The following is a 15,452-nucleotide window of genomic DNA, read 5'->3' on the forward strand; positions in this document are numbered from 1 at the left end:
TGTGGCCTCTCCCTTTGCAGAGCACAGGCTCCAGACGCGCAGGCCCAGCGGCCATGGCTCACGGGCCCAGCCGCTCCGCAGCATGTGGGATCTTCCTGGACCGGGGCATGAACCCGTGTCCCCTGTATCAGCAGGCGGACTCTCAACCACTGTGCCACCAGGGAAGCCCAAGGGATTTTCAATTTTTAAGTGTAAAAAGGAGTCCTGAGACCAAAAAATTTAAAACTTGGTCCTATGCTATTCTCTCTACCTAAAATTCTTCTCTTTTCTGCCTACAGAAATCCCATACATAATTGTAGAGCTGATATTTAGTTATTCATTCAGAAAACATTTACTGAGCATCTACCAAGAACCTGGTCTTTTCTTGCTGCTGGGTACATAGTCCCAAGCCCTTATGGAGAAGACAAATTAAATAGACAGCTACAACACAGTATGATAAATGTTACCAGTGATAGACATATAAATGCTATGGGAAGACAGGCTATTGTCAGAGTTGCTTGCCAGCTCACCTAGAACGTTCCTCTGAGCAATGTGATTGGACTGTACCGCCTGTGTTTTATTCTTTATGGTCTTAGAGGGAAAGTGGCTGAAGTTAGCAAGAGATGGGAACTGTTCACTTGCTGCTTTGGGAGGAAAAAAGGAGACTACAAATGTATTAAATGTCAGCTTCATGCAGGCCCTATGCTAGGTGTTTTAACAAATGTGGTCTTGCTTAACTCTCACAAAAACCCTATGCAACAGAGTTAATTATCCTTATTTTGCAAATGAGATATTGGAGGCTCAGAGAAGTTAAACAACTTGTCCAATATCATATGGTTGTAACTGATGAAGCTGGGATTTTGACACATGTGTTCTGACTCCAAGTGCAGGGCTCTTTCATTGCAGTAATAATGTGTTGCCAAAATGGGTGGATCTTTTAAGGTAATTTCCGGATGGGTCTGGGAAACCTTGCCAGATTGGAATGTATTAAGAGAAGGTAGAAAAGGTCTCAGGAAGGAGAGAGAGAGACAGCCTAGAAAATGCTTCATTGAAGGAATTATTTGTGAATTTTGGCTGACATGATTTTTCTGGACAGGATTCTATGGCCATATGGGACATCAAGATTTTGTACTCCCTTATCCTCAATCCCTTTAATCCTTCTCTATGCCAGATGATGCCAGCAGCAAAGGTCACCTGTCTTTCTGATTAGGTTACAAACTACAGCCTGATGCTTGAAGCCTAAACTTCTTGGACCTGCTGTAGGCCAATTGTGCCCAGCCTGGAGACCCCAGTCCCTAGAGCTTGGTAAACTATTCCCATTATTTTTTAAAAGCCTAATAGAAGTACTTTACTTAGCTTCATCCTGTGTGGGTAGATACCTGCTAATGAAAAGATTAGGTTTCTTTGTTTTGGGTCAGAAATCTGTCGATCTGATGTGCTTCAGGTGTGCTACCTATGGAGCTCTAGAAAAGGGATCAGCAAAGTGTGATCCAAGGGCCAAATCCAACCCACCACCTGTTTTTGTAAATAAAATTTTGTTGGAACACAGCTAAGTTCTCTCACTCATGTTTTGTCTGTGGCTGTTTTTGTGCTCAATGACATAGTTAAGTAGCTGCACCAGAGACTATATGGCCCATAAATCCTGAATGTTTACTGTCTGGCTTTTTACAGAAGTTGCTGACCCCTAGCATAACCTCAATTCTTTCTGTTATGGCACTTAGCACATAGTGTTTTAATTGCTTATCTCCCCCACTTTTATAATTGAACTCCTTGAGAGCAAAGATGAGGTCTGATTCATCTCTTTATACCCTGTGCTGATTATAGACCCTGATATATGAAGAGTACTCAATAAATGTTGTTTAAATGGGCATATCATATGCTGATCAAAAAGCTCTTATAGGCAATTATATATGCCTTTGAGTAATATAAAAACAGGAATAAGGGAAGGAAAGTGTTGTGTTGGTTATGCTAATCTCAGTGCTGTGTGCTTCATCTATGGACTAGTCGTTACTTACTGCAATTTTTGGGGGATAGGTAATTTGTGGATAGGAGTCCATGAATGAAGCAATCATGCCAAGAGCTCTCATTGGTGAGGAAACTGAGAAACAATGCCTTAATTTTTGGCTATTTTCTACTCTTTTCCTCAATACCCACCACCTCTTTACCCCACCCTCCATTTTCCACTCCACCTTGCCAGGACAAAGGTAGAGGAACATAAGGTTCCATGGAGGTACTTATTTCTTTTGTATGCATACTATTTATCTACTTTATTCTTTTATAAAGCCATTTCTTCAGTGTGCTTCCTACCGGCATTACTGTCCGTGGCTTCCAGAAGATGAAACTAAAGCTGTCTGGTTACCTTGTCATAAAGGCAGTCAGGTGAAGTGCTGGCCTTTGAGGCAGCAGACCCGGGCTCTTGCTGTGCCTCTTCAGCGGCCTTTGACTTTGGGCACATCCGTTAACATCTGTGAGCTTCAATATCCAACATATTTTTATTGAGTCACATCTTGGACTTAAAAAATTTAATATTTATACCCCTCCTCATTTTGAAAAGGTTTGAGCAACTAGCAAGCGATAGAGAGGTGACCTGTCCAGTCCTGTCTCTGTTTCTCACCAGCAGACAAGTAAATGATTAGATGGATAGTGTTTCCGGTCTCTGCTCAGGGACTTCTAGAAGGCTTCACAGCCACAGCTTGTTCACCCTGTCCTTGCTTTCTCTTCTGTGACTGCTTCCGTTATCTGGGAGGTCACGGTTTTTCTTCTGTCTTCTTTGGGGGTGATCTGAAGAGTATTTTGCCTAGAAAGATCAGGGTCGAAAGGCAAGAGGAATTTTATACTCTAGGAATTGGAAGAAATACCAGAAACCTTAGTTAAAATATCTTTTTCAAATAGTGAACTTGAAGCCTGAAGAAGGGAAGTGACCTCCTTAGAGCCACATAGTAGAGCTACGACTAGATTCCAGGCTCTTTCTGCTATGTGCCTTGATCAGGCTAGGTGTTTTCCAGGTTCGTAAGAGAGGATTATGTGTCATCAAAGAGACTGGATGGGCTAGGCTCTTGTGCTGGTTTTATTGCTGTATGACTGTATGGTGGTGGATGGAGGAAGTTTCACTCCAGGCCTCCATGCTGTTGTGTCAGATGTTCTCAGGACCTTAGATGTCTAACAGATACTTGCTGAATGTAGCTGTCCTGGAGAAGGCATGAGATGTGAAGGGTTTCCTCAGTTAGCCTGTGGCTGGCATTATATGTACAGGCAGTGACAAAGTGAACAAAAAGGAAAACTACGTAGTACTCTGGCCTTGGAACAAATGGCCTGTTTTCCTATTTCTAGAAAGATTGTATTAATTCACATTTATTTATTGACTAAAAATGATGTTTCATTTGAATATGTATTTCTTTGATTACTAGTGAGACCTTTCCCTGTGTTCATCAGCTATTTGTATTTTCGCTCACTTGTATTTTTTTTCCTTGTGAGTTATTTATTCATGTTCTTTGTGTAGATCCCAGTGTATTCCTAGTCCTATGCTTGACTTCCCTGCCAAGGAACTATTAGGATAATAAAGCATTGACCCTAAATAGGGAAGACAGTTAATATGAAATGCTTTTATCACTGTACAAATAAGTGGCTGGTTAAGTGGCTGTGTGAGGATTCAGGTGCTAGAAGCCAGGGACTGTGAGACAGGTAGGTAATCGAGCTGGGTGGCAGCCCCCAGTAATGTTGTCTCTTGCTTTTCCTGTACAGAGTTTTGCCGGATTGACAAGCCCCTGTGCCACAGTGAGGATGAGAAGCTCAGCTTTGATGCAGTCCGCAGCATCCACAAGCTGATGGATGATGATGCCAATGGCGACGTGGATGTGGAAGAAAGTGATGAGGTGAGCTCCCTCACCCTGTGTGGCTGTCTTCTCCTCCTGTGTGAACAGTCCCTGAAGCTGTCTAGACAGGCTGGTCCCTGAGGAGAGGCGTTCTTGATATTGGCTTGTCCTCTAGGAATGCATCCCTGTGAGGGAAGGTGATTCTCAGCAGAGCAGCCTCTAGGAGCCGGCCTGCCAAAGTGCAGGTCTTAACATCTGTGTCTGTGCCTGGACTGGCTCCTGTTTGCCTACCGGCTAGAAGCACAACACTGACCGAGCTGTGCTGTTTGAGAGGAGAGGGAGCCCTGAGGCTCGTCTGTACAGTTTCCCTGAATCCTTGCTGTAATCCTGCTGTAGATGGAGGGCATCCATCTGTCCTTACTCTATGCTCAGCCCTGTGCTGGCATGTGGAAGAGAAGGCGAGACAGTCAGATCTTGCCCTTTGGAAGCGTATACTCTCTTTGTGAGGAAGAAACAAAGGTTCCTAGAAAGATCATTCCGAATTCCAGGCTGCAGTTGCTGGGAGCCAGTTGAGTGGTCCAGAAAGTCAGAGCGAGAGGAATCTCTAGGTGGAAATAGCTCTGTTATTGTTTCACCGTTTGGCATGACTGCAGCTCCAGTTCCACAGAGCCCAGAGCCCAAAGTCATCATGTGTCAAAAGATTGAAAAGTTTCAGTTGTTTTCAAGCTCCACTTGAGCCAGCAATGGGGTGAAGCTGGCAAGTTATGCCAGCTTTTAGTAGCGATATGGTGTATATCATGAGGGAGGGGCCAGTCTAGTTTCTCCTCCTCTGGTTAGCCCACCTTTAAGTTGTGAATTCAACTTTGGATTTCACGTTGCCAAAAACATTTGAAACAGTGAAAGAGAGGAGTGACATGAATGATGAAGGGTATGGAAACTGAAACGGACAGCATTCAGTACAATTCAGTGTTTATAACTGTCTATCATATGTGTGCCAGACACTGTTCTAGACGTGGGGATGTGGCAGCAAATACACATAATTACATAGAGATACATCTGTCCTCATATAATTTACAGTCTAGTGAAGAAACTTTAGCCTGGAAAAGAAAAGATTCAGATAATACAATTTCTATTTTCAAATGCAATAGAAGTAGAGGAATCAGACTTAAATGATGACGATGATAACAGTGAAATCCTTACTCTGTGCCAGGCACAGTGTTTAGCTCTTTGCATAGTTACTTTTTTAACTTTGTTGATAGCCTTAGGAAGTTGGTATTACCATCAAGGACTGGAACTTTGGAAAGGTTAAGCATTTTGTTCAAGGACACGCTGGGTAGGAGAACAGATCTGATTTCAAAGCCTATGCTGTTAAGTACTGCAGTATTGTTTCTCTTATGCTAAGGGCAGAACCAGGACCACTGTGGGGAAAGTAAAATATAGGCGTATTCTTCTGGAATAAAGAATCACCTCACAGCGCTATCTCGTCATAGAAGAGGCTTCCTTGGTAGGTAGGTAGTGAACTCCCTGTCACTGAAGATGGGAAAGTAGAACACAGCACTCCACTGATTGGTCAGCAGAGGGGATCCTTGTATCAGGTTGAACTAGATAATGTCTAAGGAACTTATAAGAGGAGAAAAATAGACTTCCTGGAGGAAACATAGAATTGGGAGAGAGTGGAAGGGGTGGGGCACCCTGAGCAGCAGGAAGCAGTGTGAGCAAAGATGTGGAGGTAGTAAGAAGCGTGGAGGGTAGGTTTGGTCACACAGAGTGACTGTGGGAGAAAACTGCAGGACAAAAGCCTGGCAAGGAAAGGGGGCCCAGGCAACCAGGCTGAGGTATGTATACTTGCTGAACCTGGCAGCTGTAGGTTCTTAAGCAAGGCCAACAGCCATGATGAAAGTATCCGAACTTTTGGTCACATCTAGATGTGTCACTGACCCTCAGAGGACCCACATTTTATTTGTCTGTGCTGGGAATAGAGCCATGTTCCTGGTGGTGAGGGAGGCCTAGAGGTTTCCTGACCACAGGACTGGGAGATGCGTGGCACCACAGTCAAGAAGGTGATACATTCCAAGATCCACAAATTCCTGGATATCTTTGTCATCCGCTCCTCCTTCTTTTTTCACTTTCTGCTGAATTACTTTGTCAATGAAGGGAGGAAGAAAATGTTCTTTTTAGAGGAATGTACCACAACAAAAAGCTCATCAGCACAAACTGTTCTAAAATAACACAAAAGCTGTCACCCTGCTTTTCCCTGTGCCAGTGGTGAGCTGTTCTTTTTCAGTGTAGCTTCTGCCTGCCTTGGCTTCAGCTGCTCTCCCTACAGTCTAGGCCTCTGGTGAGCAGAGGGGCCTGCCAGTCTGGGGTCTCATGATCATTCACAAGCTACTTTCTCTTTGAAAGAGCAAGTCATGGTAGCAAAGTATGTGTGTTTAAGTCAGTCTCAACATATATGGAGTGCATGATCTAACTAGACCATTGGGTGGGCAGCTCAGAGCTTGGAATGTTAGATTATGGACGCTGAGACACCAGAGATGAAACTCTGGTTGTGCTGGCCATCAAGGACCTGAGATTTTTATGTCCCGCTTAAAAGAATTGCTGATTACCCAAGGACCCTAGTAGAAGTCTGCTGGGATACTCTATTAAGGCCTCATTTATTCAGCCTCATATCGGTAAGTTTTTCAGATAACTGAACTATAACCTCATTTCTAGATATTTAAAAATCTTAGCCACTTTCGAAGTAAGTTTTCCTTCTTACAGATTACTGTGAACAGATTGTTACTTTCTTTGGATTATTCAAAGCATGTCTTCAGGGCCTCTTGCACTGTTACCCGAGTGCTTACATTCCTGTATGCATTGTTGGGATTTCTTTTTATAGTTTTCTATCTCTTCTTTGATTCATTCTCATTTCTCATCTTTCTATCTCTGCTGTAAGCTATGAAATTAGACTTTTGGTAAACTGAGACTCAGCAGCCATTTTATAGACAATATATAGTCATTTGTGTGGGGGGAAGCCAATTTGACTTCTCAAGTGTCATCTTTGCTTGCTTTTGTCCTAGGTAGCAGAGGCTATGGATTGTGGGCCCTTCAGATGAGCAAGATGGCACTATTGGTGCTGGTGTCCTCCTTGCAAAGCTGACAGGGAGTTCTACCAGCCTGGCAGTGTGGGAATTCATGACCTGTGTTCTACTGAGACCTCTGGTAGGGATACTGCCTCTGGGCAAAGGATTTGCAACAGTGGGATGGCACTTTAGCCTGTCCTGATAGTCTGAGGTGGGCAGACAAGAGCCTTCCTAAAACCACTGTCCCCTTGACTGGATCAGACAGTTTGAGAGCAGTTTTATTTTCTTCTGTGGAGCCTACGTGGAAAATAAAGGACATTTGTTCAGCCATTAAACAAATTCTTATTGAATACCTGTTATGTGTGAGGCACTGTTGTAGGGCTATAGATTCCATGATGAACAAAGCAGATAAGATCCCTGCTTTAATAGAGCTTGCATTCTAGTAATATGTATGTCATAGGTGATTAAGTGATAAGTAAACTTTGAAATTAGGCAGAACTGTGATCAGGTTATAGTAGTTTAGTGACTTCCCTTTGGTTTTCTCAGGGTAAAATGCTGGTTAATGATTCCTACCCTTGCAGCGTTGCTATCAGGATTAAGTGAGAAAAGTGCTGTTAAAAGTTCCCAGTCCAAATAAAGAACTCTCAAAACTCATCAATAGAAAACAAGCAACTCAATAAAAAATGAGACAAGATTTGAGCAGACACTTCATCAGAGAAGATATATGCATGGCAAATAAGCATATGAAAAAATGCTCAATATCATTAGCTATTAGGGACGTACAAATTAAAACCACATTGAGGGACTTCCTTGGTGGTCCAGTGGGTAAGACTCTGTGCTCCCAATGCAGGGGGCCTGGGTTCGATCCCTGGCTGGGGAACTAGATCCCTCATGCATGCCTCAACTAAAAGTTTGCATGCCACAACTAAAGATCCCGCATGCTGCAACTAAGACCCGGTGCAGCCAAAAAAATTTAAAAAAGAGGGCTTCCCTGGTGGCGCGGTGATTGGGAGTCCGCTTGCCGATGCAGGGTATGCGGGTTCGTGCCCCGGTCTGGGAAGGTCCCACATGCCGTGGAGCGGCTGGGCCCGTGAGCCATGGCCGCTGAGCCTGCGCGTCCAGAGCCTGTGCTCGGCGATGGGAGAGGCCACAACAGTGAGAGGCCTGCATATCGCAAAAAACAAACAAACAAACAAAAAAACAACCCACAATGAGATATTACTATACACCTATTTGGATGGGTAAAATTAGAAAGTAGTCAAAACCAAGTACCATGTGAGGAGGAAGAGCCACTAGAACTCTTACAGAGTTTCTTATAAAGCTGAACACAATTTAATACATATCTCAGCAGTTCTACTTCTAGGTATTTACCCCGATAGATAAAAGAAAATTTATATTTGTATTAAAAGCTGTACACAAATGTTTATAGCAGCTTTACTCATTATCACCAAAAACTGGACACAAATCAGATGTCCTTCAGTGTGTGAATGGATAAAACAAACTATGGAAAACTACTCAGCAATAAGAGGAATGAACTACTGATGTACACAGAATAGATGAATCTCAAAGGCATTACTCTGAGTGAAGGAAACCATCTCAGATAGTTACATACCATATGATAACATCTAATGACATTCTAAGAAGGGCAAATTTATAGGGATGGAGACCAGATCAGTGGTTACCAGGGGTTAGGGGTGTGGGGAGGGTTTGATTACAAAGGGGCAGCATGAGGGAGTGTTTTTTTGGTAATGGAACTGTCCCATGTCTGGATTGTGGAGCAGTTATAAGAATCTACATAGGTACTAAAACTCATAGGACCATATTCCCCCTGTGCCCTCCACCACAGTTACTTTCATCATATGTTAATTAAGAAAAATGTTCCTAGCATAGCACTGAAACACAATTCAGGCTCAGTGAATGCTACTTATTGCCACCTTTCTGTTTCCTGTATATTTCCAGGAAAGCTACCTACATCTGACGATTGTATATATATATATATATTTTAATTAATTTATTTTTGGCTGCATTGGGTCTTCATTGCTGCACGCGGGCTCTCTCTAGCTGTGGCGAGCAGGGGCTACTCTTCATTGTGGTGCGCGGGCTTCTCATTCTGGTGGCTTCTCTTGTTGCAGAGCACAGGCTCTAGGCACACGGGCTTCAGTAGTTGTGGCTCACGGGCTCTCAAGTGTAGGCTCAGTAGTTGTGGCATATGGACTTAGCTGCTCCGTGGCATGTGGGATCTTCCCGGACCAGGGCTTGAACCCATGTACCCTGTGCTGGCAGGCAGATTCTTAACCACTGCACCACCAGGGAAGTCCCTGACAATTGTATTTTAATGTTCGTGTGTGGAATGACTGACCAATATCACTATAGCAAGCATGTTGTCAGGCTGAGATGGGAGTCTTATGCAAGGGTGTGATCACACATTTTGCGGGGTGGAGATGGGTACATTAGTATGAGCCTGGGAAGCTGCAAAATATACTTAACCTTCTGTTAGTGTCTGTGGTGTCTGGTGTAGAATAGCACAGGGTTAAAAGCTTGTGCTGCAGAGTCACACAGACCCAGATTTAAACCTGGCTCTCCCTTTACCAGCTGTGGAAACTTTGAGAAGTTATTTAATCTCTTTAAGCCTCAGTTTCCTCATTAGAAGTGGAGTGATATCCATTTACCATTGCAACAAAAAGAATAAAATCCCTAGGAATAAACCTACCTAAGGAGACAAAAGACCTGTATGCAGAAAACTGTAAGACACTGATGAAAGAAATTAAAGATGATACAAACAGATGGAGAGCTATACCATGTCCTTGGATTGGAAGAATCAACATTGTGAAAATGACTCTACTACCCAAAGCAATCTACAGATTCAATGCAATCCCTATCAAACTACCAATGGCATTTTTCACAGAACTAGAACAATAAATTTCACAATTTGTATGGAAACACAAAAGACCCCGAATAGCCAAAGCAATCTTGAGAAAGAAAAATGGGGCTGGAGGAATGAGACTATAGTACATACTTCTATATGTACTGTACTTCAGACTATAGTACAAAGCTACAGTCATCAAGACAGTATGGTACTGGCACAAAAACAGAAATATAGATCAATGGAACAGGATAGAAAGCCCAGAGATAAACCCACACACATGTGGTCAACTTATTTTTGATTAAGGAGGCACGAATATACAATGGAGAAAAGACAGCCTCTTCAGTAAGAGGTGCTGGGAAAACTGGACAGCTACATGTAAAAGAATGAAATTAGAACAGTCCCTAGCACCATACACAAAAATAAACTCAAAATGGATTAAAGACCTAAATGTAAGGCCAGACGCTATAAAACTCTTAGAGGAAAACATATGACACTCTGTGTCATAAATCACAGCAAGATCCGTTTTGACCCACCTCCTAGAGAAAGGGAAATAAAAACAAAAATAAATAAATGGGACCTAATGAAACTTAAAATCTTTTGCACAGCAAAGGAAACCATAAACAAGATGAAAAGACAACCCTCAGAATCAGAGAAAATATTTGTAAATGAAGCAACTGACAAAGGATTAATCTCCAAAATATACAAGCAGCTCATGCAGCTTAATATTAAAAAAACAAACAACCCAATCCAAAAATGGGCAGAAGACCGAGATAGATATTTCTCCAAAGAAGATATACAGATTGCCAAGAAACACATGAAAGGATGCTCAACATCACTAATCATTAGAGAAATGCAAATCAACACTACAATGAGGTATCACCTCACACTAGTCAGAATGGCCATCATCAAAAAATCTACAAGCACTAAATGCTGGAGAGGGTGTGGAGAAAAGGGAACCCTCTTGCACTGTTGGTGGGAATGTAAATTGATACAGCCACTATGGAGAACAGCCTGGAGGTTCCTTAAAAAACTAAAAGTAGAACTACCATACGACCCAGCAATCCCACTACTGGGCATATACCCTGAGAAAACCATAATTCAAAAAGAGTCATGTACCACAATGTTCATTGCAGCACTATTTACAATAGCCAGGACATGCAACCAACCTAAGTGTCCACTGACATGAATGGATAAAGAAGGTGTGGTACATATATATAGTGGAATATTACTCAGCCATAAAAGAGACGAAATTGAGTTATTTGTAGTGAGGTGGATGGACCTAGAGTCTGTCATACAGAGTGAAGTAAGTCAGAAAGAGAAAAACAAATACCGTATGCTAACACATATATATGTAATCTAAAAAAAAAACAAAACATGGTTCTGATGAACCTAGGGACAGGACAGGAATAAAGACGCAGACATAGAGAATGGACTTGAGGACAGTGGGAGGGGGAAGGGTAAGCTGGGAAGAAGTGAGAGAGTGGCATGGACATATATACACTATCAAATGTAAAATAGATAGCTAGTGGGAAGCAGCCGCATAGCACAGGGAGATCAGCTCGTGCTTTGTGACCACCTAGAGGGGTGGGATAGGGAGGGTAGGAGGGAGACACAAGAGGGAGGGGATATGGTGATATATGTATATATATAGCTGACTCACTTTGTTATACAGCAGAAACTAACACACCATTGTAAAGCAATTATACTCCAGTAAAGATGTTAAAAAAAAAAAAAGTGGAGTGATAATAGTAGGTACCTCATGAAGTTGTTATGAAGATTAAATGAAATAATGCATATAAAGCAATTAGTACAATGCCTGGCATATAGAACAGGCTCAATAAAAGTTAGTTTTTGTTGTTATTATTATTGTTGTTATCATCAGAAAGAACCTACATTTTGATAGAGATAGGCCTGTGTTCAAAACCTGGCTTTGCCACTTACTGTCTGTGTGACATATAGGCAAATAACTTCACCTCTCTGAGCCTCAATTATTCAGCTATTTGAGGAGGGTAACTCTTTGCAGGGTTGTTGTAAGAATTTAATGTATTCAAAGCCCCAAGCACAAGGGCTGGCGCATGATAGGTTCTAAATTCATGTTTTTTCCTCCCTCAGCGTGATGGTACAGATAGTGAGGGCTGGCTTGTATCGCAAGAATTCCAAATCAGCCCTCTCATCATCCCAAGGCACCACAGTGTTCAGCTCTGGGAGCCACCCCCAGCAGCTCGGCTGACATGGCTAGGGCCAGGACCCTGCAAGAGGTAGTTCTGTCTTCACCCGAGTAGCTGATGTTAAGGGAAATGGCGCGTGATAGAGCAGAGTCACACGTTTCTAGGGGCCACAACTTCTCTGTTAGCTCACTCAGCCTCCTGCCTATGCCTTTATTTTAAAAAAGGTCTAGGTGAGAACTTTTGATTTTCCCCTACCCATCTGGAAGGCTAGATGATTTTGAACAAGGCCATGCTGTGGTAGTGTCATTAGATCTGCTTGACTTTAGCATGGTGAAAGTTGACTTGTTTTTTACCTTTTTAAAATTGTTCCACCAAGAATCATGCTAGGTCCTGGGAGGCTGTGAGGGTTGAGAAAGGATGGACTCTGGCACCAGGTGGAATCAGGGCTGGGGAAACAACCCTAAGGGGTGCAGCTGGCAGTTCCACTTGCAATAGCCAGAGGGCCAGTAGGAATTGGGCCGGAGGGGCAGTATATAGGACCCTAAGAGCTTCTCACACGTAGCCAGTGCTGTGGCCAGCATGGGTTAATTTGGACAAAGATAAGTAGCTGCATTATGCTCAGAAGTTATCATCATGACTAACAATGATTGTTATTCCCTCCTGAGGCTTGTGGCTTCATTTCTTTGTATCCAGATAGCTGTAGACACCCCTCAGTGTTCCGTTGCCTCTAGTTTCTCCTTCACTAGCACGTGTACATGCTGCCAGTGATCTTTCTAAGTTACATTTTAATTTCCTTTTCTTATTCCATCTGGCTTCCTGTGCCTGGCACACCATCCCTTCAAATCTGGCCTTAGCCTTTTTTTTTTTCCCCTTTGGCCATGCTGTGCGGCCTGTGGGATCTTAGTTCCCTGGCCAGGGATTGAAGCCAAGCCATGGCAGTGAAAGTGCCAAGTCCTAACCACTGGACCACCAGGGAATTCCGTGGCCTTAGCCTGTAAGTCTCTCTAGACATACCTCCTACCACTCTGATCGGACTCTTGTCCTTCTTTGGGTCATAGTCGTTCCATGTTTATTCCAGGTGCCTTTCTTTGCTCAGATAGTTCTCCTTTCTGGGAATTAACTTTTTATATCCCTCCCTCCAACCCCTGGCTCTGTGTGTATTGGTCTTAGGTGTCCTCTGGAATGCCCCAGCTTCACTTTTCATGAACCTTGCCTGGCTTTCTTCCCCCACTGATCTCTCTCATCTCAGTACTAACTCCTGTAGCACAGTCTACATCACTTGTTTAGCACTTAGAATGTCTTGCTTTGTACCCCAATGATTTTGATTGTATTGTTGCCTATAAGTTTGTCTTTTTGCACTAATACTGGAATTGCTAAAGCACAACTCTGATCGTTAGTCCTGTCTTGTAAAGGGAGTGTGGTGGAAAAGTAACATTCCTACCATGTAATAAGTCCTGTGCCAGCTGAGTATATATGCAGTTTCATTTACTTCTCAACCACTCTATGAAATCGGTGTTATTAACTCTGTTTTAGAGATGTTGAAACTGTAAGAGTGGCTTACCTTCACTTACTAAACTAATCTAAACTCTGACCTGCCCGCCAGGGTTCCTGCAATCTGACTTTAGCTCGCCTGACTAGTTCTTGTTATACCCTGCATTCCCTTACTCTATGCTGCAGCCATCTCAAACATGCTCTTAATCTCTCATCACTGTGCCTTTGCTCCAGATAAACCCTCATCCTGGCATCGCTCTGTTTCCCATTTTTTGCCTGTAAAAATTCTACTTGTCCTCCAAGGCCTAATCAGGGTTTCTCAGCCTCAGCACTGCTGACGTTTTGGGCCAGATTGTAGGATGTTTAGCACCATCCCTAGCCTTTCTACACTAGAGGCTAATAGCAGCCACCCCACGCCCCACACCACCCAAGTTGTGACAACCAAACTTTTTTTATTGCCTCTTGTCAGTCGCCCTGGGGAATAGAATTGCTCCTGGTTGAGAACTACTGGCCCTAGATTAAATGTTGCCTCCAAGAAATCTTGTTTGTTCCCCTACAGTGGGACGTAATCCTTCCTCTCCCATGCTCCAGAGTACTTGGCATGAAGCCCGCATCTGGCATATTGCTTTGCTCCATATTGTAATTAGTTGGGTGCATCCTTGTCTGTCCTACCAGACTGTGAGTGCCTCCCAGGAGCAGGAACCAGGTCTCACTCATCAGTGCTTCTCCCACAGTGCTTGTTGCAGGGCCTTGCACACAAAGGTGATGAGTTACATTTTTTTGAATTTGAAAGCAAAATCCTATCTTATCTGTGTGTGCTCCTTAAATTGTTTCACTAGGGCAGAGCAAGAGTATAGAGTTGGCTGGTCAATCGTATAGTGGACAGGGTGCTTTTGACTTGTGAGTTCCTGGCCAGGATAGCAGCTGAGTCAATAGTGGGCTGTTTCTAGAAGTTGCTAAGGTCTGGGCTCCAGACGTTTGTGTATGATGTGTGTGTCTGACCTCCTCTGTGACTGCTTCCCTATCCCTCTGCCCTGTGCTATGAATCATATACAGAATCTGGATGGAGGTAAAATCACTATAGTTAAAATATTAGGGAAGACAGAGAAAAACATACAAGAGGGGTGTTGAAGAAAGGAAAAGACACTGCTGAGACTGCTGAAAGGCTGTGTGACTGAGCAAAGGCATGCACAGGCATTGGAGCAAGAAAGACGAGCGTTTTAGGTGTACAGTTAATAGTTGTATGACCTTGGGAAGTTTGTTAAACTCTGTGAGCTTCGTTTCCTCACTGTCAAATGGGGACAGTAATCCTTACCTTGAAAGGTTATGGCACAGATGAAATGAACTTGTGCATAGAGAGTCCCCAGCCTGTGGCTTAGTTCCCAGTAGTAGTACTACCTACTTCTACTCCTACCCGCCTGTAACGTGCTAGGCCTGTGCTGGGTGCTTCTACGTACACTCGCTCATGTCATCTTTACAGGAAACATCTACTGTGGGGTACATAGTGATTTTTCCATGTAACTGATAAGGAAACTGAGACTGAATTAGCTCACAGTTACCCATTTTTTGGGGTTATTGCAACTCACATCTGCCTCAGGCTGATGAAAATGTTTCAGACTTGCGGTGATTGTACACTTCTGTGATTATGCTAAAAACCCTTGAGCTGTACACTAAGATGGTATGTGCATTATATCTCATGAAGATGTTAAAAAAATAAAAGTTTCACTACATTGGTTGGAGTAGTGATCACCTTCCACTTGCCTTTCTGTAGCCCAATCCATAAGAATCCCTAGTGCTCTGTAGAAAACACATTGAAAACCATGTTGACTTCTATCTCCCTTTCCCCCACTCCTTACTCTGACAGATATGATGAGGTGCTTCTAAGTCTGAATTACCATGGTTTCTGGAAGCAGAGATCCCTGGTTAGCTAGCTGACAGCTAGGTTCCCTCTGTTTCTGGGCAGGTGTAGATGGCTTTTGAGGACACCAGACTAAACAGCCTTTGGGAGAATTTCTTTCTCCTCCCTCCCTCCCTCCCTCCCTCCCTTCCTTCCCTCCTCCCTCCCTTCCTTCCT

At 43.3% G+C, this 15,452-nt stretch overlaps 1 protein-coding gene and 1 non-coding gene across 4 annotated transcripts in view; one reads left to right on the top strand and one right to left on the bottom strand.

The window, feature by feature from the left end:
- Positions 1–15,452, top strand: part of STIM1 (stromal interaction molecule 1) — a 195,510-nt gene that overhangs the window by 103,498 nt on the left and 76,560 nt on the right. For all 3 annotated transcript variants that reach the window (XM_007463039.1, XM_007463041.1, XM_007463040.1), the window contains exon 2: positions 3,721–3,851. In XM_007463039.1, the coding sequence (XP_007463101.1) occupies positions 3,721–3,851 (131 nt within the window). The remainder of the gene's footprint in view (positions 1–3,720; positions 3,852–15,452) is intronic.
- TRNAE-UUC (transfer RNA glutamic acid (anticodon UUC)) lies at positions 12,792–12,863 on the bottom strand. Its single transcript has one exon. It is a non-coding gene; the product is annotated as a tRNA-Glu (tRNA).

Source organism: Lipotes vexillifer, unplaced genomic scaffold (genome assembly GCF_000442215.2).
Source record: "Lipotes vexillifer unplaced genomic scaffold, Lipotes_vexillifer_v1.1 scaffold557, whole genome shotgun sequence".
Lineage (NCBI taxonomy): Eukaryota > Metazoa > Chordata > Mammalia > Artiodactyla > Lipotidae > Lipotes > Lipotes vexillifer.